Consider the following 25,485-nt stretch of genomic DNA (forward strand, 5'->3'; position numbering starts at 1 on the left):
AGAAAAATTCTGGACTCTATGCTGCTGCACCAAAAATCTTCCCAGCTCACACATGAAGTCTTGGTCACCTTCCTTGCAGAGGTGTCCGCCATAATCAATGCAAGACCACTTGTTCCTGTTTCCTCAGACCCAGAGTCTCCAGTATTGCTTACTCCAGCCACCCTTCTAACACAAAAGATCGGAATAGCCACTATTCCTCCTCAGGTCTTTGATTGTCCAAATGTTTACAACCACCAATGGAAACGGGTTCAACATCTTGCTAATGGTTTTTGGAGCTGTTGGAAGATGGATTACCTTTGCAACCTTCAAAGTCGTAGAAAATGGCAAATCAGCAAACCCGACCTGCAAGCCAGGGACATAGTTATCCTAAAAGAAAGGCCTATGGGTCTTATTACAAAGACTATTTCAAGTAATGACGGGAAGGTGCGGAAAGCAGAAGTTAAGATAATGAAAGAAGGTTCTGCAAGACACTACTTCAGACCCATAAACCAGCTGGTACAGCTTCTGCCTAAACAGGAAGATGAACTCCTCACGCTGACCTGATGCAAAGACAGGTAAGAAGGACTGGTGCTGTTGCTGCCTTCCCCTCTGAAGATGAACTCACAGATCTATCTTCCTCCTACCGCTGTCTACACTTTAAAGAGTACATCTACAAGTATGGTAGTGATGTTTTCCTCGTTAATGCATTTTTTGTTGTTCTTTTTCGTTTTGCAGATGTTCCAGAAGAGAAACATCTATTATACATGGACTTGAACTAAAGTTTATTATTGTTATTAGAAATCATAGATTTCGACAGGGAGTGTCACATGCATGGTTTGCCTTTTTATCCTGTGTGTCCATTCTCTCTTCCCTTCATGCTGTCCTCTCTGTATATTCTGCTCCCCTCCCTCCTTTGCATTCTGGCTTCACTCTTCATCTAAGCCACATGTATTCTGTTAGCTGCTCCCAGCATGATTTTTTAACCTATCCATTTGTTCATCGGTGTATGATCTGCACAGTTTGGAATAAACTTCTCCAAGAGCTACAAGGTGTCATTTGGATAGTCACTGTCAGCCAATAATGTCAAATAAGATTGATAGTTACCGATATCTCACCACAACTGTAAGTTACAGAGATCACACTTTCAATGCTTAGATTGGAGAGGCAGAACAAGGCCACTAAACACTTTTACCACAAATAACTGCAACAGTGATGTGCATATATATTTTTCTTTCTGTACTGAAATAGGCCACTACACGTTTTAACACAAATAACTGCAACAGTGAAGTACGTGTCTATTTTTCTATCCGAACTGAAATAGGCCACTAAACACTTTTACCACAAATAACTGCAACAGTAAAGTGTGTATATATTTTTCTTTCTGTAATGAAATAGCCCACTAAATGCTTTTACCATAAATAACTGCAACAGTGAAATGCATGTATATTTTTCTTTCTGTACTGAAATGGCCCACTACACGCTTTCGCCACAAATAACTGCAACAGTGAAGTGAGTATATATTTATCTTTCTGAACTGAAATAGGCCACTAAACGCTTTTACCACATTTAACTGCAAAACTGCATATAATTTTTTCTTTTTCCACAGATATAAGCCACTAAAGACTTTTCAACATAGCACTTGCACCCCAAGAACAAATTGCTTGAATGACAGAGTTGTATAATGGATATTTGGATCCCCAAATAATCTTTCCCTGCACTTGTAAATTGCTTTTCAAGCACTGTCCCTAGCGCTTTTTGATGTCTCTCCCTGCACTAAGAGGCTGTGAAATGATTCCTCCAGATCCTTTCCCTGCACTTATAAATCGTTATTCAGATTTTTTTTTCGCAATGAGGTTTTTCCTATTGCTGTCCCTAGCACCTCCTCATGTCTGTCCCTGCACTCAGAACGCTGGAAAATGTCTGATTCTAAAATGGCCGCCGTATTTATAGGGCTGTGACATTACAGGGCTAGCTGGCTGCTGATTGGCTGCATGCAGGCATGTCAATCTGGGTGATCCCACCTTCCCAGAGTTCCTTGCCCCATGTCCTCAGTCCTCACACGTGTAGTCGCCATTTTAGGAAAAATTGTGATTCGTTACCACGAAGCTCCAGGAAATTTTGCATCGAATTCCACTTCGTCTGATTCAATTTGCTCATCTCTAGATGTAACTATAGCCTTTAAATATTGCATTATTACAGAAGGATCAAATTGTAACACCCTAAGGCCTCATGCACACGACCGTTGCCCGGCCGTGTCCTTATTGCGGCTCGCAAACAGCGGGTCCGCAATACGAAGGACATCGGCCTTGTGCTCCTTGCATCATGCATGCGGATCCATTTACTTGATTGGGTTTGCAATCTGAAGCTGCGTTGCAGAACAGAGGCATGGAACCCCACGGAAGCACTATGGAGTGCGGAAGCACTACGGAGAACATTCTATTTTTTTGCAGTGCGGATGGATCACGGACCCATTGAAGTTGAATGGGTCTGGATCCGCCCCGGCCGCCGCATGGATGTTGCCCGTGCATTGGGGACCGCAAATTGCGGTCCCCAATGCATGGAACGACCGCACAACGGCTGTGTGCATGAGGCCTAAGGTTGAGAAATCAAATTGTTTGGTGCTCACTTAAAATACTCAAACTGATATATATATATATTTTTTTTAAACTGATTATGCAGAATTCTGTTTTGGTCTGTGTATAGAAATTTTAAGACTGTAAGTATTGTAACTGAAACATTTAGTCTAGGACTTCAGGGAAACATGGAGTTGCCCATAAATTGCTGTAAAATCACAGCAAAATTCAATCTCAATCCATCAGTGGTGGCTGTGCTTGCACATTATAGGAAAAAGCACCAGCCTTTGTGCGCTCCCACCGTCCCGGCCCCCAGAGAGGCCAGTGCTTTTTCCTGTAGGTGCAAGCATGACCACCACTGATTGCAGGGTGGTCGTAACCATGGAAATGAACAGTGCATAATGCAATGGAAAAATGACTCCAGCCAGCAAAGGAGGCAATATAGGCAATCACAATACTTTAGGAAGTGTCATGTATTAACTTTGTCTATGTGATAAATGCTGTCTGCTTAAGGCAATACTATACATAGCAAAAAGACTTCTAGCGTGTGGCGAGCATTGCTGACATTCTTTTGATTTATGAGACCCAGTATATGAGAGATCACATACAGGATATAATTTCCCATCTTTGTGTATAAGCTTTATCAGAGCCTAAAGCTCAATATTGATTTTACTACCTTTAGCTTAAGATGTCCCCCATTATGAATTGCTGCTTGATAATTGCTACTTGTTCTCATTTTTATACTGTACCTTCTTTTAGGCCTTTAATGTGTATACGTTGGAAGAACTTGATAAGGTGTTGATGAAGTCATTAAAAAACAAGCTTTCATCTTGTGACCATAACCTTCACGAGCACAGGATAAGTAAGTATTTTATCCAAGACCTTTCTGATTTAGTTAGTGATCTCTGCTAAATTATTTTATACATTATGCAAAATGCTGAGCTTTGGGCAGAGCAATTTTGTCTCACAAAATGGGGAATAATCCACAAAAACATTGACTCTTAATGGTGGCAAGGAAGTTATTTTCACTTACAGGAAACTTGAGACTTACTGTCCATAGACAACATGCTAGTAGGGCTCAAAGGACATGTGTTATCAGAGAATGACCTATTGTTTAAATCAGGTTTTTATGTTAAACAAATTTGTTTTAGATTTTTTATTAATTTTCCATGTCACTATCTTTTAAAACAAATGTATGAAATCCTGCAATTTAACACTGGTCACTAAGCCTAAAATATGTTAAGACTTCCTGTCTTTTAGAGCAGCTACATGGGCTAGGGACTCCATCGACTTACATATGAGAGTTTTCTAGCCATGCTCTGTTACCTGTGCAGAGGTCAGGGTGGAGCTGATAAGCTGAGATGTCAACTACAGTGAATGGTGGATACTGTGTTATCTATACACAAAGGTGTTACTTGTCCTTGTAATTCTGACTGTGGTGATGGTGATAATAGCTACTGAAAAGTTACCTGTAAAGAACAGAAAATCATGACCTATTATTACACTTAGTTGCCAGTGTGAAAATTGCAGGATTAGGCCAAATTCACACTTCAGTTATTTGATCAGTTATTTCTAGGGACGAGTTAAGCGAGCTTCGGATCCAAGATCCAAAGTCGCTTGACTCCAAACGTTTAATGCTGTACGGAAATGCGTCACCATACAGCATTAAAATGTATGCGCTTCAGAGAGGGAAATTCGTTATCCGGAAGTCTTGCGGGACTTCGGTGAATAACGTCGGCATTTGATTATTAAACTGGAAAACCATTTTAAAACCGGTATCCGTCAGCTTTGGTACCAATTGGTACCTCGGTACTGGAGCCGAATTCAGAATCAAGTTTTAAAAAGGTTATAAAGTGGAAAAATCCCAAAGTTATTTACCAAAGTCCCACGAAACTTTGGTGATAACAAATTTTCCTCTCCAGAGCCCATACATTTTAATGCTGTATGGAGGCACATCTAGCCATTTTAAAACATTCCCGGAGAACCCTTTGACGATGGATTGCTTCATTTTGGAGAGAATTGGCTGAGGCAGAACCGTTAAAGGTGTTCTCTGGGAATTCAGAAAATGAAAATACTTAAATATTACTTTATTATAAATATATTCCCAAATACATTTAATTAGTTTGTTTTGTCTGGGGAGAAATCATTGGGAGAAATAAAATGGCTGCCATCCTATTAGTACACATTGAGCTAAAGAGCTGCCTTATCTTCCTCTCCACTCTAATTGTCAGGGATTATTATAATGCAACTGATAAGAACTTTAGCTGAATCTCTGTGGTAAATAAGGGACAGGACAGACTGTGATAATGTGGCGCTGTGGTAATGGAGACTGCATACAAGTGCTTCTGGTTATTAGCCACATCCCTATGTTCATTTCATCCTCGTCTCTGTCTCATGTTTGTCTCATGAACATTCCTACAGAGATTCAGCTAATGGTCTTATCTATATTCAGGATCATAATCCCTGACAAATAGAGCAGAGAGGAGGATGAGACAGCTCTTTAGCTCAGTGAAGTAACTTGTCCTGCTGTGTAATTAGAACAGGTTTTGTGTGTACTAATAGGACAGCGGCCATTTTATTTCGCCTGATGATTGCTCCCTAGACAAAACGAACCATTATAACTAATGAAAAGCATTTGGGAATATATTTATAATATAGTAATATTTAAGTATTTTTATTTTCTTAATTTACGGAGAACCCCTTTAAGAGCTTTTCCCAAAGCCCGAGCTAAGCTTGCGCAACTGCCTACCCCTTGAAATAGAAGACTTGCTTCATGCTGCTCCTGTTCTCCTCGCTGTCTCCACTTTCTCCATCTTCCAGTCCGTGCACTGTTTACATCCAGCAGTGCAATGACATGATGTGGCCATACGGGGACTGGAAGATGGAGAAAGCAGAGGCAACGAGCAGGACCAGAGCAGCAAGGAGATGGTAAGTATGAATCTTCTACTTCAGGGGCACGCTGCAGGCAGTTTCTGAAAAATCTATATTACTGGAAAACACCTTTTAGCTTTCTTACTTTAAGGAGTTTATGTGTATGCATACATGTCCATATCTATGTAACTTGGATTTATGTGTTGTTCCCAGTTGTTTCTGGCCATATGCATCCTGTTGCAATGTTACTACCTCTGTGTTTGTCTTCAGTGTACAAATATAATTTAATTCCAATTTATGCCTTAATCCTGTGGTTCATCTGATGATTACAGTGATGCACAAAATGTATCTGCAAAGTTGTTCGTACAAGAAAAAAAGAAAAAAGTTAAAGAACTCTAAATGAGGTCAAATTGCTGTTTGATGATAAACTCTAAGTAATGGCTCAGTGGAAGACTGTAAAATTGTAGCTTGAGGCACGGGGTATGTTCATCAAAATGTGTTGTGAATTGTCTCAGAAGTTAGAAACATTAATGGTTGAAGCTTTGCTTTGAATCGTATGCTCAGAATAGCATCTCAACCTATGTACAGTTCCCCACACTTATGCAAAATGTACAGGTTTATAAGACCAATGGTAATAATTAAGTGCAATTATAAAGTTCAAATCTGGAAAACCAATGTAAACACTGTTCATTCTCTGCATGAAAACATTGGGATATTTGCATCTCCTGTTTAATTATGTGGATAAGGCAAGACTCATGTCTAGCTGCGGTTACCATTAAATTTGCTGGAAAAAACAGCACAACATTCATGACAATTTCTCCCAGCAAAATCAGGGCCGTCATAACAGAACCTGTCAGTGGGGTCGTGTCAGGTGCATTTGGTGTCTGTCATAGGATAGATCCAACTCTCATTATTAGTTTTTTACAGAATAGAAAACTGGGAATGCATTTTTCACCTTAAGAACCAAGCCAAATTTAGCAAATCTAACATGTCACTTTATGTGCTAATAACTTTTAAATGCTTTTGCTTTCCAAGCCATGTTGAGATTATTTTCTCGTGACACATTGTACCTTATGTTAGTGGTAAATTTGAATCAATATGTTTTACCTTTATTTAGAAAAAAAATCCCAAATTTACAGAAAATTTAGGAAAATTGTCTATTTTATAAATGTAAATGTCCCTGCTTTTAAGATAAATAGTGATACCTCATTAAATAGTTATTAATTAACATTCATCATGTGTCTACTTTATATTGACATCATTTTGCACAGTAAATGTCATTTAAGGACACTAGAAGGCTTAAAATTCGAGGAGCAATTTTTAAAAATGTAATGAAAATACCCCAAACTGACTTTAAGGACCAATTTAGTTCTGAGACTACCCATAAATGACCCCATTTTAGAAACTACATTTCTCAATCTATTGAAAACTAATTTTAGAAATGTAAAACCATTTCTGTACCCGATATGTTGTGATAGAGCAAATATAGTGGAGAACATAAAAAAAAAAAGTTTATTAATGATGGTATGATTAAAAATACATAACAAGGGTGTGTGGCCTAAAACCGTACACAATGATGGGCTTATTGTGGGTCAGATAGCTAATATATAGAGTCCACTAAGACTGCCTGGGTATAGCGCTAATCTAGCCATGGCACTATGATGGCCATCATAGTGCCATGGCTATACCAGAGCCACATTAGCACGCCGACTCTCAAACTAGAGAGTGCGGCTTAGGCAGGCTTTATTTATTTGTTTGGTGCTATACACCTTATCAGCTCCTGAGGAAGTGCACTATTCAGTGCACAGAAACGCTTCGAGCCTTATTTGATTTACACTCTGGCCGGGTTGCACTGATAGTTGGCTGTGTAGCGGCGATATCAGATGTCCACCTTACCGGCCTAAGCTAGGCCCCATTGCAATTGTACACAGTGGATGGCAGAGTGCACGGCCATCCCCTGTGTGACAATCAAGTATCCAGTAGCAACTTTGTTGCAGTCTCTGTATTCTGTGCGGGATACTCTGCTCTAGTCCACATGTTTGACCCTATTGTAACTTTGGGACATAGTGGCATAATATACATCATCTGCCATGCATTGTCCAATGCAACATATTTATTAGTAGGGTCTTTACCTCGGGTATGGGTTGTATCTCTGGATATTTGGTCTGCATATCTAAGTGTATCCACAAACTGGCAAATGCTTTATTGGTATTGAGTGCTATATTAGCGCTATACCCAGGCAGTCTCAGTGGACCTTACATATTAGCTATCTGACTCCCAGTAAGCCCATCATTTTGTACTGTTTTAGGACACACACCCGTGTTATGTATTTTTAATCATATCATCATTAATAAACTCTTATTTTATTTTAATGTCCTCCACTATATTTGCTCTATCATCTACTACGTGGACGTATACTTTCTCACTACTTAATTAGGTTTTGTACCCAATATGTTGTGCCCAACAAGTGTTAGTTGCAAAACTCAGCCCTCTTATTATCACCCTAAATTTGGCCTTATTCTTTTGCATGAATGTATGGTAGGGCTCAGGAGGAAAAGAACACCATTTGCATTTTGAGGCCCAATATGGTGATGTACACCACGTGTGCTGACAACTGTAGAGGCACTGAGGTAAAAAAATAAGAGGAACCCCTGAGAAGTGACCATATTTTGAAATCTACACCCCGCATGGTATTTATTAAGGGATGTAGTGAGCATTTTGACTCCATATATTGTGCCCATCTGGTGCCAACTGCGGCATACCATGCTCTTTAAATTGTTAGGCAGGTTCTACTAGGTACATAAATGCTATTAATGGGGACATAAACTGCTGTTTGAGTACTCTGCAGGGTTCAGGAGGGAAAGACAACCTCTGGCTTAAAGGGGTTAAAGAAGCACTCCCACAAAAGTTTGAAATATCTGGCCCATTAGAAAGGTACATGATGTATATTGTAGTGTAGGGTGAACATATATTGGTTTTCAAACATGAGGACATAGCACCCCCTGCCTCTGCCCCCAGCAAACTCCCCACCCCCCTGTCACAGATGAAGTTAGCAGATAGCTGGAACATATAAATAAACGAGCGACTGGCTTGATCCCAAACTTAGGAGCTTATAGGTGAGCCCTATAAAACCCTAAGAGCTCTCCCTGACTGCTATGCACATGCAAGGGTCTGTATGGTAGACGATTGCATGCCCGTGTACCTAATACTGTGTGACACCTGAAAACCCTATAATAGTGAGGGGACACGACCACCAGCTCCCTGCACTTAATACGGACAGAGTCAGGGTCGCCTAGAATCAAGCCAGCAAGGAAACCCAAAAAAGTAAAATACTTATCTGTACAAACAGCAGAAGCAGCCTCCAGCAGTGAACACCTCATCCAGGAAGTAGTATAAACCGGAAAGTGAGGCAGTATTGGAGGGATTATAAAGGAAGACGATTAGTCGAAATAAGTGACACCTGGCAGAAGGAAAGGAGATGAGAAAGTGAAACCAAAACAAAGAACATCATACAAGAGGTAGAGAAATAGTCTGCCAGATCTTCTCACAGAACTGGCGGTGACACCCCCACTAGAATCAATTTAGAGTGACTCTACTTTCTAACAAAGTGACTTACAAGTGACATCTCTATGGATTTCAGTTGTTCACTTTCCTTTTCTTCTCCATTTGGTCCAGACAATCATGTGCAGACATCTTTGGTCACGGTGTAATATCCCCTCTGCTATATAAAAAGACTTTAGACATTAATAAATGGCACACTGTAAATGGGACTATTACATATTTTACATTAGGGCCCAGGAGATTAGGATGCACCTTTGACTTGACCCTATAAAACTACCTCCCCTCCATCAATCATACCTCAAATCAGGCCTCAAAGTAATGGCTCTCTATAACATCCCTCCCCTTAATCAATCAGACTCTAGGTCAGACCCAAAAGTAATTTCCCTCTATAACACTCCCCCCTACATCAATCAGACTTCAGATCAGACCCCAAAGTAATGGCCCCTATAACACTTCCCCCTCCATCAATGAAACATAAGATCCCAAAATAATGGCCCCTATAATACTCCTCCCCTCCAGCAATCAGGCCTCTGATCAGACAAAAATGAATAAATTAAACTTACCTCTCCTGCTTCAGAAGGCGGCCGGCATTCTGTAAATCCAGAGCACTCCTCTTGCAGCTCTGTATTGACCTGTCAGTGTGCGCCTGTGCACACTACTTCCTTACGCTGAATGCTGCCAGTACAGCACAGCGCAGCACTCGAGGCAGAAGACCAGGGAGAGGTGAGTAATAGCAGCCCTAGCAGAGCTACACTCACCATTCCCTGGTCTCATGTACAAAGATGCATAAAAAAAATAAAAAAACACACCTCCATTAGAATGCATTTTAAATACTCCACTCCTTGAGAATACCAGACATTCCAGGCCATTTAAAAAATCCCTGCCGGACATTTTTTTAGGTCCCAAAAAGAAGACATGACCGGGGAAAGAGATCGTCTGGTCACCCTTTTGTAGTGATGGTAGTCTTTTTACTGGTGACTGTACTTGTGAGTTATCTCCTCCCTTCTGGTCCTCAACTTTAGGTCTCATGCACACAAACGTATTTTCATTCCATGTCCGTTCCTTTTTTTTTGAGGATCATATACGGAACCATTCATTTTAATGGGTCCGCAAAAAACGGAAGGTACTCTGTGTGCATTCCGTTTCCATATGTCCGTATTTCCGTTCCGCAAATAAATAGAACATGTCCTATTGTTGTCCACATTACGGTCAAGGATAGGACTGTTTTATTAGGGGCCATCTATTCCGTTCAGAAAAATACAGAATGCACACGAATGTCATCCGTATTTTTTGCGGATCCGTTTTTTGGTGACCACAAAATACATGTGTGCATGAGCCTTATAGTGTGACCAACACACTGACTCTCCAACTGACCCAGCATATGTGTGGACAAGAAGGTCAGTTTCTCTATTCATACTCCTATATTCTCATAGCAATGAATAGAGAAACTGACTTCCTGTCCATACAGCTGAAGAGTTAGGGTGGGTTCACATCATGTTTTATGCCTCCATTTGATGTACATGTTCACACAGCCCACCACGTTCTTGTATCCTGCACAGTCTGTATATTTATTTTTATTTTTTTTATATAACATCATTCTGAGGCATATGTTTAAAGTATACATTTTTGTGATGTGAACCCAGCCTTAGAGTGTCAGTCACATGACACAGCTGAGGCAATATGGACAATCACAATACACTAGTAAGTGCCTTCTATTAATTTTCTCTACATGATAAATGCCATTTGCTAAAATGAGACAACCCATTTAATGATTTCCACCACACAGGAATCACCACAAAATCCAACATGTCTGCTGTGGAAAAGGCACACACTGATTACCTTGACATCCTGGTTTTGGACTCTTTTTATGGTTCGTTACAAAGCTTTCCTGTGGCGGTGCTCAGTTGGTGATGTAGGGAGGGATAGTAATTTTGCAATTAACATTATAAGGAAATATTAAGGAAATATTCTTCCAGAATGAGAGACCTACATAAAAATGTTAAATGGAAACAACACTTTTTTTTTTTTTTTTTTAATGAATTCTTTATTTTCAAAGTTTTTCAAAACATACAATGACCTTTTGGCCATATTTAATAGTATACAGAGTTTGATATTACAGGTCATATACATTACATTACATATATTAACTACTTGACTTATCTTTGTAGATCCATGAGTAATATTATGTGGAATATCAATGATCATAATCCCCTATTATAGTTCCCAGAGATGTTAATCAAAGACTTAATGGGGGATCATGGTTGTCTGGACCATATGCCATTTATACATAAAAGGTAAGATAGAAAAAGGGGGAGAAAAGTGATAGGAGGAGATGAAAGTTGAGGAAGAGGAGGGGGGGTGAAGAGGGGGGGGGGGATAATAAGTGAGATTAAGCTATTTCAATGCTCATTAGAACTGTATATGATAGAACTGTAATAGGTCAGCTATTTTCACTGCCTATCATTCCATAGCCTCCAAGGGTGCCAGGTTTTCAGAAACAACACTTCAAAGACATGATATTAATCTATAAGGTAGCTTTGTAAATGTTATATTAGAAAACTGATTTTTGAAAGAGAGTTATTTGTAAGATTCTATTAAAAATAGATTCTTCTATTAAGTGGCCCCCATTTTTAATTTTCTAAATTCGGGGAGACCCAATGTCGTAACTCATAAAATAGCTGTTATATATTCGATACAGCATATTTCTATGACATTTCTTTCTGCTTTCCATTACTCCATTGTCTTTGTTCCTTCACACTGGTGTAAATTATAAGCTTTCCACCCCTCTCTTTCGTGATTATAAGCTTCTCATATTTAATTATGTAGATTAGAAATTACTGAACACAGCCAAAACAACTTAAAAGAGGTATAGATGAAAACATTGAGAAAGTGTGATAATCATGACTAAGAAACATACTGTGCATAAACGGAGAAGATACCTTGCGCATGTTAAATCATCTTCCTCTCTCTTTCCTCCTTTCATCTTCTACCTTGAATACAGGTACATTTTCTTGATGGTTATGATACTGTACAAATGTAGTACAGGGTAAAAAATTATAATAAATTGTACTATTCCAATAACAGTGTGCGTTATAATCTATTCATAGAGGATAGATCTGAACACTTCGATAACAGGATTCTTTATATTCTCCCCATAAATATGCAGCCATTTTGTTCCCAATAATAGAGGGTTTGCTCAGACTTCACCATAGGAGGACGTGGAATCTTCAAGGCCAATACATCCCACTCATAACATCTCTTTAATTCATTCCAGGTCACAGGAGAGAAATAGAAAGAAGCATGAGTTTACATTCACAATATTGCAACAATTACAGTGGCTATTGATTATTTTAGGAAAATCCTGAAATGTAGTGATTCTTAATCTGTCAAGCTGTGATCAGCCTAGGATTTCTAAGTGCTTCTGGTCTGATTGCTTCTGTTTAATTAACATTCTTTGAATTATTGATCGCTTATTGAGATGTTATCCGCCTGCAAATACCGCTGTACATAAATGTGACGGTGAAGAGTGTATTTTCTTGATGGCACAGACTTACAAGGTGTTTGGTCATAAATAGAGATGAGCGAATCGAGTGGAAAGATGAGCTGACGAAGTGGAATTTGATCAGAATTTCTGGAAAAATTTGATTCGCAACGAACCCGAAATTCCTTGCACTTCGTGGTAACGAATCACAATTTTTCCTAAAATGGCGGCTACACGTGTGAGGACATGGGGCAAGGAACCCTGGGAAGGCATCATGACCCATAATGCCATGCATGCGGCCAACCAGCAGCCAGCCAGTCCTGTGATGTCACTGCCCTATAAGTAAGGCGGCCATATTGGATTCAGTCATTTTCCAGCGTTCAGAGTGCACGGACAGATGTGAGAAGGCACTAGGGACAGCAATAGGAAAAACCTTATTGGGGAAAACTGATTTATAAGTGCAGGGAAAGGATAGGGAGGAATTATTTCACAGCATCTTAGTGCAGGGAGAGAAGTCAGAAGTAGCTAGGGACAGTGCTAGAAAAGCGATTTACAAGTGCAGGGAAAGATTATTTTGGGATCCAAATAGCCATTATACAGCTCTGTCATTCTAGCAATTTGTTCTTGTTATTGGGGTGCAAGTGCTATGTTGAAAAGCCTTTAGTGGCCAATTTTAGTACAAAAGGAAAAATATATATATGCACTTCACTGTTGCAGTTATTTGTGGTGAAAGAATTTAGTGGCCTATTTCAGTACAGAAAGAAAAATATATACACACTTCACTGTTGTAGTTATTTGTGGTGAAAGCATTTAGTGGCCTATTTCAGTACAAAAATAAAAATATATTCTCAGTTCACTTCTGCAGTTATGTGTTGAAAGCGTTTAGTGGACTTTTTTCAGTACAGAAAGAAAAATATATACGCACTTCACTGTTGGTTATTTGTGGTGAAAGCGTTTAGTGGCCTATTTGTGTACAAAAAGAAAAAAAGCCATGCACAGAGAAGTGGCAGAGGCCTCAATGTTTCTGGCGCAGGTAGAGGTGGCAGCAGAATAAGGGGGGTGGCAGCAGGAGTCGCAGCGAGAGGCCTGAGCTCCCGATGTCATCTAGCTGTCGTGTCTTGAACAGCAACCCAGCGGTTCTTGATAGGTTAACTCGGTCATCCACTTCATCCCAAGTGACATCAGACACCCCCAGCCAACAGTTGGTGTGTTCGTCAGACACAACCCTTAGTTGGCATTGCCTGGGATCAGGCCCTGTGACCTCATCTGTCCTCAACCTGCCTCTGTCCTTTGTTGTTCCCTCAGCCACAGAAGTATTGTATGCTGTGGGCTCAGCACTATATAGCGAGGACAAGGTAAAAGAGGACAGTCAGCAGCTACTGCCCAGCCAAGATCTGGAGGAGACATCTGCCGCTTCTTCTGCTAGTCGGGCAAGTGGTGATGAGTCGCGTGGGAGGTGGTGTTGCGAGCGGTCAGGCTCCTGACCCAGAGACTGTTGAGGAGGACATCAGTGATGTGCAGACACTACTCGATGACGATGAAGCCAATCGCACTTGGGAGCCTGATGCAAAAGGGGCTTCATCATCATCAGAAGAAGAGGGTGGCAGCTTGCCCGTAAGGCAGTGGCTGAGCCAGCAAGGTGGTAGCATGGCTGAAAGTCAGCAGGGTGGCAGAAGTGGGAGGTCAGGAGCCAAACATGCCCGGAGTAGACCACCTGCTTTGCAGCAGCCTACCTGCCCAGGAAGAAGTGGTGCAGGGGTACACGGAGGCAACAGCAGTAGCAGTCAATCAGTGTGGACTGTTGGGGGAAAATCACCTTCTTGGCGGTGTGGCAGTTTTTTGTTAAGCCACCGGACGAGGTTAACATGGCCATATGTAGAATATGTGGGCAGAAGGTAAGGCATGGTCAGGGTGCTAATGTTAGCATCATGGCCCTGCGTCAACATATGCAGTGCCACCATATTGTGGCCTGGGAGAACCGTGGCTCTGATGTGGTGGTCCAGCCTGCCGCAGCAACCGCTTCATGACCCATTGACACGCACAAGATTTCAGCTAGTCAAGGCTCCACCACCTCAGCCAAAGGGAGCGGTCTGTCATTCCAAACTTCTGCAGGTCCAGATGCTCCTTCTCCTCCTACTCCTTGTCAGTCATTCCGTCAGCAATTGATCACCGAAGCGATTGCCAAGAGACAGCAGTATGCGTGCACTCATCCAACAGCGCAGAAGCTGAATGTGCTCCTGGCCAAGTTGCTGGTGCTGCAGTCCCTCCCTTTCCAAGTTGTGGACTCTGCACCTTTCAGAGAACTGATGGCTTGTGCCGAGCTGAAGTGGAGAGTCCCAAGCCGTCATTTCTTTGTGAAAAAGGCAGTATCAGCCCTGCAAAAAAATTAAGAAAAGAAGGTGGACCAGTCCTTGAGCCTGTCGGTGTCTGCCAAAGTGCACTGCAGCGCCGATGTGTGGAGCTATAACTATGGTCATGAACAGTACATGTCCTTTACAGTGCACTGGGTGAATGTGGTTCCTGCACAGCCACACCAGCAACTTGGCCAGGTCAAGCCGTTTCCGCCTCCAGGTTGTCACGCTGTTGGTCCTGCGACAATGTCCACCTTCTGCCTCCTCATCCTCCACCGTGTCCTCAGCCTCCAATGCATGGACAAGTCACAGTGCCCCTCCACCATACCACATGTGCAGGACAAAACGGTGTCACGCTGTTCTGCACCTCGTTTCCCTGAGTGAACAGAGTCACACAGGGGAGGAACTGCTCCATGTCCTTCAGCAACAAATGGAATCCTGGCTTTCTCCTCGACAACTGAAAATTGGAACCATGGTAACAGACAACGGGAAGAACATTGTGTCGGCGCTGCATCAAGGAGGGCTGAGCTATGCGCCCTGCACGGCACACGTGTTCAATCTGGTTGTCAAGGGGTTCCTCAAGTCTTCCACCCATCTGCAAGACATCCTAAAAATGGCCAGGAAACTTTGCATGCACTTCAGCCACTCGTACACTGCAAAGAACACCCTTCTTGAGCTGCAGCCGCAGAACAGCATCCCCCGATATAGGCTTATATGTGATGTTTCCACCCATTGGAATTCCACCCTCCATATGTTGGACCGACTATACAAACAGAGAAAGGCCATCAACGATTTCTTGATGATCCAAGTGGATAGGAATACTCCCCTGCGTAACTTAGATGTCAGCCAGTGGCAACTCATGCGTGACACCTGGCGTTTGCTCAGGCCCTTTGAGGATGCCACGTTATTTGTCAGAGGACAGAGGATCCAGGCACACAGTGGCGGTATGCAGTGAAAATGGAGGCAGGGAGACCCTCCTAGTCACTTGTAAAAATGGCCGGATGCATGCTCACTTGCTTGCGTAGTAACAGCTGAATTGTCACCATTCGGCAGAGGGATGACTTCTGGCTCTCCAACCTTGCTGGACCCTTACTATTGGTCCAAAATGGGGGTGTTTTTTACACCCACTGAGAGGGAGGACAAACTGAACTACTACTGAGACATCCTATGTAGTCAGTTGGCCAGTGCCTATATGTGCCATTGTCCATCCTCTCGCAGGTCTGACCGGGGGGGCCCTCTGCGCTCACATTCCACTGCCATGGCTGCTGGGGAGGGGTGGGGTGGCAGGATCAGTACCAGCTCCATCAGCAGCAGCCTGAGTCTACAGTTGCTGATGAGTAGCTTTTGCAGTCTGTCAGACCGACAGGGGAATTATATGTGAAGTCACGGTTTGAGCATTAGATGGTCCAATGTAAATACAGTTCTGGTTACTCATGGTTATGTCGTCCCTGGGCAGGCCTGCACAAGTGATGAGGAGAACGGCACAGGAATTCTCTGGGGCACACTCTGGTGTAAGGGAAACAGGCCAGATGGTGGTTTGAGGTGCCCTTGATGGTCTGTATTAATGTGCCTATGGCAAGGTCCCTTGTAGTCGTGACGCTAGTACTTTTTGTGGTGGTACAACCATTTACTGTAGTGTTAACTAAGGAATTGGAGACTGAGACAAGGTGGTGGTGCAATCCAACTTATAACTTTTACTGAATGTTGCTCCTAGTAACGGTTACATCCAAGTACAAAACAGTCTCTAGTACATCCAGATATGAAATACAGTCTCTTTGAGAGGGACAGAGGTAAAGCTGCAAGAAGTCCACTGCTTACAGGTGTGATGCCTGTCTCTCAGGCTATTAATGATATAAGTTTTATGCTTACTGGTAGAGGACTTCTACGCTGGTCCCTGTTATCCCAGTGCAGGTCAGTGAGGCTGCCGGAGGCCGGTAAATCCTTCACTTTAAACTCCAAAGGTCCTAAGGCGCGTATAGCGATGGCTGTAACCCTTTGGGTTTCTGTTTCTATAGTGCTTTCTGGATTAATATCCTTTTCTGAAGCTAAACTTCGAGCTGATGCCCACTAACTCTTAGCAGAGTTCTGAGCCAGGTGTAGACTACTTCAGCTCAGGGCTGAAGACTGACTACTACTACTACTTAAGACTGAAAAATAAGACTGACTCCTAACTAGACCTGAGCTGGGCTATATATATATGGGATGTGTTGTGGTAGGCTCAGTGTAATGGAATCTAACACACCTGTAGGCAGGGATTATGCATAAAGATGCACTGCAGCATAAAACAGGTTATATAAGGCATACCACTACGACTTTGCAGTACCCCCGTGGGTAGTTGGACACTGCACTTTCTTCACCCGCATAGTGAAGAAACTACTCACCAGCAGCACCAGGTAGACCTGGAGCAGGAGTTTAACCAGCAGGTGGTGGCATACTTGGACAGCACCCTGCCTACCCACATTGAAGATCTGTTGGAGTACTGGCAGCCAAACTGGATTTGTGGCAGCAAATAGCAGAGTTTGCCCTTGAAAAGCTGTCCTGCTGTAACGGGGCACCGAAGGCGCACTCGGTCTCCCATCAGCCGCAGACCTGCTGCTTAGCTTCAGGAGCGAGGATCTGTGTTCAGCCTCGTTCCCAGGGTGGCTTTTGCTAGCTGGGAGGCTCCCTGCTCCTAGGTCGCTCCTAGGACCGACTTGTTTGTCTGTCACATGACCCTCACTCCCCACTATAAATACAGGCAACCTGCTGGCTCCAGGTTGCCTGTGATTTTGGTCCCTTAGGCTGTGTATTATTATTGTTATTTAGCTTACCTTTGGATTTGACTCTTGATCTGCTTCCTGACACCTTTTCTGCCTGCTCCCTGAACCTTGACGCTACCTCTCGGATTTTGACCTCGGCTTGCTTTTGGATTTTGTCTTTGCCTCTTCTCTTGTACTGACGTGACCTCCTGGACTGACCCCGGCTAGTTGATCCACCTCGCCCTTCCGTTTTTGGTGGTACCTTTCTTGTTCCACCTCTCTGTCCGCTCTAGTGCTACCTCTCACTGGCTGTCCGCTTCCCTGCTGTCTCTATCTCTCTGCTTGCACTTACTAATGTCAGGGACTGTCGCCCAGTTGTGCCCCATCACCTAGGGCGGGTGGTGCAAGTAGGCAGGGACAGGGGACCGGGTGGCAGCTCAGGGGGTGCACCTCCGCTCTATCTTTATACCCGTGACTCTACCCCGTGACAGAATCACAGGCCTTAATTTAGCATGGACCCTGTACAGAGCCTCACCGAACATGTGCAGGGTCTTGCTCAAATAGTACAGGAACTTGGGGAGAGACTACATTTTCAGGAGACCGTCCGAATTACCCCCCATTCTTGCTCCCCCCACCGTTCAGGTAGAACCACACATTAAATTACCCGACCGGTTTTCGGGTGATAGCCGAAGTTTTTTAGCTTTCAAGGAAAGCTGTAAACTTTATTTTTGACTACGTCCTCACCCCTCTGGTCCTGATCCACAGAGGGTTGGTATTATCATCTCCCTGCTTCAAGGGGACCACCAGGAATGGGCCTTTTATTTGCCTCCGGATTCCCCTTGTCTTAATTCTGTGGACCTCTTTTTCCAGGCGTAAGGGGTTCTTTATGATGAACCAGACCGAGCCTCTGTGGCAGAATACAATCTTAAGGCCCTCACTCAGGGGAATCATCCCGTGGAGGATTATTGTACGCAGTTCCGCAAGTGGTGCGTTCCCTCGGGTTGGAACGAACCAGCGCTCAAATGTCAATTTAGTTAAAAGACATGCTGGTTTGTTATCCCTGTCCTGACTCTTTAGAGGAGACCATGACGCTAGCCATCAGACTAGATAGACAGATCAGAGAGAGACAGCGAGACCATTTGTTTTCTCCTCATACCCTTCTTCAACCTGAGGTTTCCCCCATTGAACCCAAGATGGAAGCCCACTCGGACGAGCCCATGCAACTCTGGATGACGCGAAGAGAGCTACGCCGTCGTCGGGGCTCTTGTTTTTATTGTGGGGATCCCTACCACTGGATCCGTCAGTGTCCTAAAGCTCCGCCTTCTGGAAAGTCATCCAAGTCTGAAGTATCCAAGGACAAGGTACTCCCGGAGGTGGTAAGAAGTAAATTATTGTTGCCGGTTTCTATTGCGTTTGGAGTCTTAAAGGGGTCAGGAAATGCCTTTGTGGATTCAGGGTCAGCTTTTAGTTTTATTGATTACAAATTTGTTGAACAAATGGGAATTCCTATACTAGAATTGTCCACCCCGATCCAGGTTGTCGCCATCGATTCTACCCCCCTGCTAGGGGGCACGGTAAAACTCTCTTTCTTTGTTTTAGAGAATCTTCCTGTTCAGGTAGTCCTTGGGCGAGAATCTTCCTGTTCAGGTAGTCCAGGGCGGCTTCAGCAACACAATCCGGTCATTAACTGGAGTTCAGGGCGTGTTACAAAAATGGGGGGCCCAACTGTAGTTCTTGCTTAACCGTAGTTCAAGCTGGGGTTTCATCAGATATTATTCCTCCATTTTATTTCTGATTATTCTGATGTTTTTTCCACCACTGAGACAGATACTCTCCCTCCCCATAGGTCTTATGACTGTGTTATCGACTTGGTACCCAAGTCCAAATTTCCTAAAGGACGGATTTATAATCTTTCCGGTCCTGAGCGCAGGGCCATGAAAGATTATATCCAGGAGAGTCTCAAGAAGGGACATATTATGCCCTCCACCTCTCCCTTGGGAGCAGGTTTCCTTTTCGTTAAAAAGATGGACGGTGGTCTTAGGCCCTGCATTGACTATAGAAATTTGAATAAAATCACTATTAGGAATCAGTATTCCATCCCGTTGATTCCTGATTTGTTTAACCAGATTTTGGGTGCTTCGTGGTTTTCTAAATTTGATTTGAGAGGAGCGTATAACCTAGTTCGTATTAAGGAGGGAGATGAGTGGAAAACTGCTTTTAATACTCCAGAGGGACACTTTGAGTATCTTGTTATGCCATTCGGTCTTTGCAATGCCCCAGCTGTGTTTCAGAATTTCATGAACGACATTTTTAGAGAACTCATCGGCAAAGTTATGATTGTTTATCTCGATGATATTCTTGTCTTTTCACCTGACTTGGATTCTCATGTGTCTCACATCAGGTTGGTTCTTAAAATCCTCAGGGAGAATTATCTGTCCGTTAAATTAGAGAAATGTTTGTTTGGGGTTTAAGAGATTCCTTATCTCGGCTATATTCTTACTCCTCATTCATTTAAAATGGATCCCAGTAAGGTTCAGGCTATCCAAGACTGGGTAAGACCATCCTCCTTAAAGGCACTCCAATGCTTTTTAGGATTCTCCAATTTTTACAGTGAATTCATAAATAATTTTTCTGTTATTGCCAAGTTCCTTACTGACTTAACTAAAAAAGGTTCTGATCTGGTTAACTGGTCGTTGGAGGCCTGTCAGGCCTTTGATACCCTTAAAAATTGTTTTCAGATGGCTCCAGTCTTGGTTTAGCCTGATACCGAGGAACCTTTTGTGGTGGAGGTTGATGCCTCAGAGGATGTTGTGGGGGCCATCCTTTCTCAGGGGTCTTCTAACCTCACTAATTTAAGGCCATGCGCCTTCTTCTCTCGTAAGTTCTCTCCTTCGGAGAGAAATTACGATATTGGAAACCGCGACTTACTGGCCATAAAAGGGACATTTGAGGAATGGAGGCATTTTTTAGAAGGGGCTAAACACCGTATTACTGTCCTCACCGATCATAAGAACTTAGTGTTTCTTGAGGCGGTCAAACGCCTTAATCCTAGACAAGCCAGATGGGCCCTGTTTTTTACTCGTTTTAATTTTTCTGTTACTTTCAGACCAGGTAGTAAAAATATTAAGGCAGATGCCTTATCCCGGAGTTTTAATGCCGTCCAACCTCCTGACACCCCCCCGGAACCCATCTTGCTGGCAAACATCTTAGTGGCAGCAATTTCTGCGGATCTTTCCTCTGAGATTCAACGGGCTCAGCAACTTTCTCCTCCACAAACACCGGCAGATAAGTTATTTGTTCCTGAGTGCTTTCGTTTTCAATTATTGGGTGAATGTCATGACTCCGTGCTCTCTGGTCATCCAGGTATTGCTGCCACTAAGGAATTGCTGCTGAGGTCTTTCTGGTGGCCCACTTTGTCTAAGGATGTATGTTCTTATGTTTTGGCTTGCGATGTTTGTGCCAGGTCTAAGACCCCGAGAACAATTCCCGCTGGTAAACTAGAACCACTACCCATTCCCTGCAAGCTATGGTCTCACATTTCCATGGATTTTATTTCTGATCTGCCCCCTTCTGAGGGGAAATCGCCGTAGACTTCAATAGGCAGGCAAATTTTAATACCCACAGGGACTTTTTCTGGCCACAATAGTGATGGAAAAGTTGTTTCAAGAGGACTAACACCTGGACTGTGGCATGCCAGAGGGGGATCTATGGCAAAACTCCCATGGAAAATTACATAGTTGGCGCAGAGTCGGGTTTTAATCCATAAAGGGCATAAATCCCCATTCCTAAATTGTTTGGAATAATGTGCTTTAAAACATCAGGTATGATGTTGTGTCGATCAGGTAGTGTAAGGGTTACGCCCGCTTCACAGTGACAGACCAAACTCCCCATTTAACTCACCGCAAACAACCGCAAACAGCCCATTTGCACAACCACAAACTCCCCATTTGCACAAGGTTGGATACCAAGCTAGCCATGTCCCATTCCTTGTCCTCACTGACGTCATTGAAGGTCTATTCCTCCACCCAGCCACGTACAACACCAAGGGTCCCTGAAAGGTGACAACAAACCCCCTGGGACGCCTGCTGTGGTTGGTCTTCCACCTCCTTAAAGCCACCTTCCTCCTCTGACTCCTCTTCTTCAGACTCCTCTCTCTGCATTGTCGCAGGTCCAGCAATCGACGATGACAAGGCTGCTTCTGGTGGTGATGGTGACCACAACTCTTCCTCTTCATGCTCATCTACGGCCTGATCCAGCACTCTTCGCCGGGGGTCTAGTAGCGTGGCCACCCAGTACAGGTCGTTCTCCTTCAGCCTTTTTATACGAGGGTCCCTCAACAGGCACGACAGCATGAAAGACCCCATTTGCACAAGGCTGGATGCCGAGCTACTCATGTCCCGTTCCTCGTCCTCAATGATCTCACTGAAAGTCTGTTCTTCCCCCCAGCCACGTACAACACCACGGGTACCAGATAGGTGACAACGAGCACCCTGGGATGCCTGCTGATGTTGGTCTTCCTCCTCCTCCTCAAAGCCACATTCCTCCTCTGACTCCTCTTCCTCACACTCCTCTTCCAGCGTTGCCGCAGGTCCAGCAAGCGATGCTGATAAGGCTGTTTCTGGTGGTGATGGTGACCACAACTCTTCCTCTTCCTCTTCACGCTCATCTACGGCCTGATCCAGCACTCTTCGCAGGGCACGCTCCAGGAAGAAAACAAATGGGATGATGTCGCTGATGGTGCCTTCGGTGCGACTGACTAGGTTTGTCACCTCCTCAAAAGGATGCATGAGCCTACAGGCATTGCGCATGAGCGTCCAGTAACGTGGAAAAAAAATTCCCAGCTCCGCAGAGGCTGTCCTAGCACCCCGGTCATACATATACTCGTTGACGGCTTTTTCTTGTTGGAGCAGGCGGTCAAACATTAGGAGTGTTGAATTCCAACGTGTCGGGCTGTCGCAAATCAAGCGCCTCACTGGCATGTTGTTTCGCCGCTGGATATCTGAAAAGTGCGCCATGGCCGTGTAGGAACACCTGAAATGGCCACACACCTTCCTGGCCTGCTTGAGGACGTCCTGTAAGCCTGGGTACTTATGCACAAAGCGTTGTACAATCAGATTCAACACATGTGCCATGCACGGCACATGTGTCAACTTGCCCAAATTCAATGCCGCCAACAAATTGCTTCCGTTGTCACACACCACTTTGCTGATTTCCAGTTGGTGCGGAGTCAGCCACTGATCCACCTGTGCGTTCAGGGCGGACAGGAGTGCTGGTCCGGTGTGACTCTCTGCTTTCAGGCAAGTCAACCCCAAGACGGCGTGACACTGTCGTATCCGGGATGTGGAATAGCCCCTGGGGAGCTGGGGGGGTGCAGTTGATGTGGAGCAAGACGCAGCAGCAAAAGAGGACTAAGCCGAGGAGGTTATGGAAGAGGATGGAGTAGGAGGAGTAGAGGAGGTGGCAGCAGGCCTGCCTGCAAGTTGTGGCGGTGTCACCAACTCCTCTGCAGAGCCACGCATTACATGCTTGGCAGCCGTCAGCAGGTTTACCCAATGCGCAAGGTAGGTGATATACCTGCCCTGACCATGCTTTGCAGATCAGGTATCAGTGGTCAGATGGACCCTTGCCCCAACACTGTGTGCCAGACATGCCATGACTTCCTTTTGCACAATAGAGTACAGGTTGGGGATTGCGTTTGGGGAAAGAAATTTCGGCCGGGTACCTTCCACTGCGGTGTTCCAATAGCTACAAATTTTTGGAAGGCCTCAGACTCCACCAGCTTGTATGGTAAAAGCTGGCGGGCTAAGAGTTCTGACAAGCCAGCTGTCAGACGCCGGGCAAGGGGGTGACTTTTTGACATTGGCTTCTTACACTCAAACATGTCCTTGACAGACACCTGACTGTGGGCAGATGAGCAGGAACTGCTCAAGGCGAGAGACGGAGTGGTGGATGGTTGAGAGGGGGCAAGGAGGACAGCAGTTGTTGACATGGCTGAAGATGCTGGACCAGAAGGAGGATGGCGGCTTTGAGTTTGTGTGCTGCTTGTACTCATGTGTTGATCCCATAGGCGTTTGTGATTTGAGATCATGTGCCTTCGCAAAGCAGTTGTACCTAGGTGGGTGTTGGACTTCCCACGACTCAGTTTCTTTTGGCACAGGTTGCAAATGGCATCGCTGTTGTCAGAGGCAGACACACAAAAAAAATGCCACACTGATGATCTCTGCAATGACGGCATTCTGGTGGTGGCAACAGAATGCATTGATTGGGGTGCTGTCTGGCTGACCCCGGGTGCCGATGCATGCTGTCTGACTGTGCCACTAGCTCCTTGCGATGACCTCCCCCTGCTTCCAACTCGTCTCCTCCTCCTCTCTGTCTCCCCATCTGAACTTTCCCCCTGTTCTTCTTCTCTTCAAGCGCGCACCCACGTTACATCCACGGACACATCGTCATCATCAACCGCTTCACTTGTATCTGACAACTCAGCAAAGGAAGCAGCAGCGGGTACAACATCATCATCATCACACCGTACGTCCATGTGTGTAATGCTGCCTGACTGCGACATATCCCTGTTATCTACATCCTCTGGCAATAATGGTTGCGCATCACTCATTTCTTCCAACTGATGTGTAAATAACTCCTCTGACAGATCAAGTGAAGCAGCTGTGGTGCTAGTGTTGGTGGCGGCAGGCGGGCGAGTGGTAACTTGAGAAGTGCCCGAAGCTGAGCTGGAGGAGGATGTTGCGTCAAGGTTCCGAGCGGAAGCTGTAGAAGATTGGGTGTCCTGTGTTAGCCAGTCAACTATGTCCTCAGAACTTTTCGAGTTCAGGATACGTGGCCTCTGAACACTGAGCATTATTCTAGGGCCAAAGGGAATCACAGCACCACAACCACTATGGCCCCTGCGGGGTGGCCTGCCTCTGCCTGTCATTTTTTTTTAGATTAGTTTAGTTGTACTATGCGTGCAAGCTACTGTGACACCAGATATGAGTGGCACTGTGCACTGGCAGAAGTTGGCAGAGTAGACTCTGTAGGCCTGACACACACGCTTGCAGACAACTAACTACTATTCAATCTATTACAGTCAAAATTGTTTTTTTTTAAATGTAATCTACTGTGACACCAGATATGAGTTGCGCTGGTGACACTATGCACTTGCAGGGCCCAAAACACACACACACACATGCAGGCAACTGACTGCTGTTATTTCACAGTCAAAATTTTATTTATTTTTTTAAAATGCAAGCTACTGTGACACCAGATATGAGTGGTGGCACTGGGTAAGTGTGCACAGTATACGCTGTGAGCCTGACACACACGCTGGCAGGCAACTGCAATTAGATTAAACAGGACAAAAAAAAAAAAAGCAGACTGATGTACTAGCCCTAAAAAGGGCTTTTTGGGGTGCTGTCCTTACAGCAGATGAGTCTTTCAGGACTGTAGTGGACACTGAATACACTAGCCTAGCTATCGATTTCCCTATTAAATCAGCAGCAGCTACACTGTCCCTCCTCTCACTAAGACTGCAGCTTCCGAATGAATCTAAAATGGATGCTGTTCAGGAGGTGGGAGGGTCTGGGGAGGGAGGGTATGATGCTGATTGGCTGGAATGTGTCTGCTGACTGTGAGGTACAGGGTCAAAGTTTACTCAATGATGACGAATAGGGGGTGGACCGAACATCGCATATGTTCGCCCGCCGCGGCGAACGCGAACAAGCTATGTTCGCCGGGAACTGTTCGCCGGCGAATAGTTCGGGACATCTCTAGTGTTCAGTTTGTTTCTGGTTTCTGGAGGGCTTTTTGTCGAAGATGCGACATCTCTTTATCCTTTTCGTCTGCTTTCCATCCACAGACCAATGGGCAGACGGAACGGTTAAATCAGGCAGTGGAGCTTTTTCTAAGGTGCTATGTATCACATAACCAACTCTTACATA

The 25,485-nt window shown here is 44.2% G+C and overlaps 1 protein-coding gene across 3 annotated transcripts in view; it reads left to right on the plus strand.

Moving 5' to 3' along the window:
• Positions 1–25,485, plus strand: part of BANK1 (B cell scaffold protein with ankyrin repeats 1) — a 713,259-nt gene that overhangs the window by 247,277 nt on the left and 440,497 nt on the right. For all 3 annotated transcript variants that reach the window (XM_040418216.1, XM_040418217.1, XM_040418218.1), the window contains exon 6: positions 3,312–3,414. In XM_040418216.1, the coding sequence (XP_040274150.1) occupies positions 3,312–3,414 (103 nt within the window). The remainder of the gene's footprint in view (positions 1–3,311; positions 3,415–25,485) is intronic.

Source organism: Bufo bufo, chromosome 2 (genome assembly GCF_905171765.1).
Source record: "Bufo bufo chromosome 2, aBufBuf1.1, whole genome shotgun sequence".
Classification (NCBI taxonomy): Eukaryota; Metazoa; Chordata; class Amphibia; order Anura; family Bufonidae; genus Bufo; species Bufo bufo.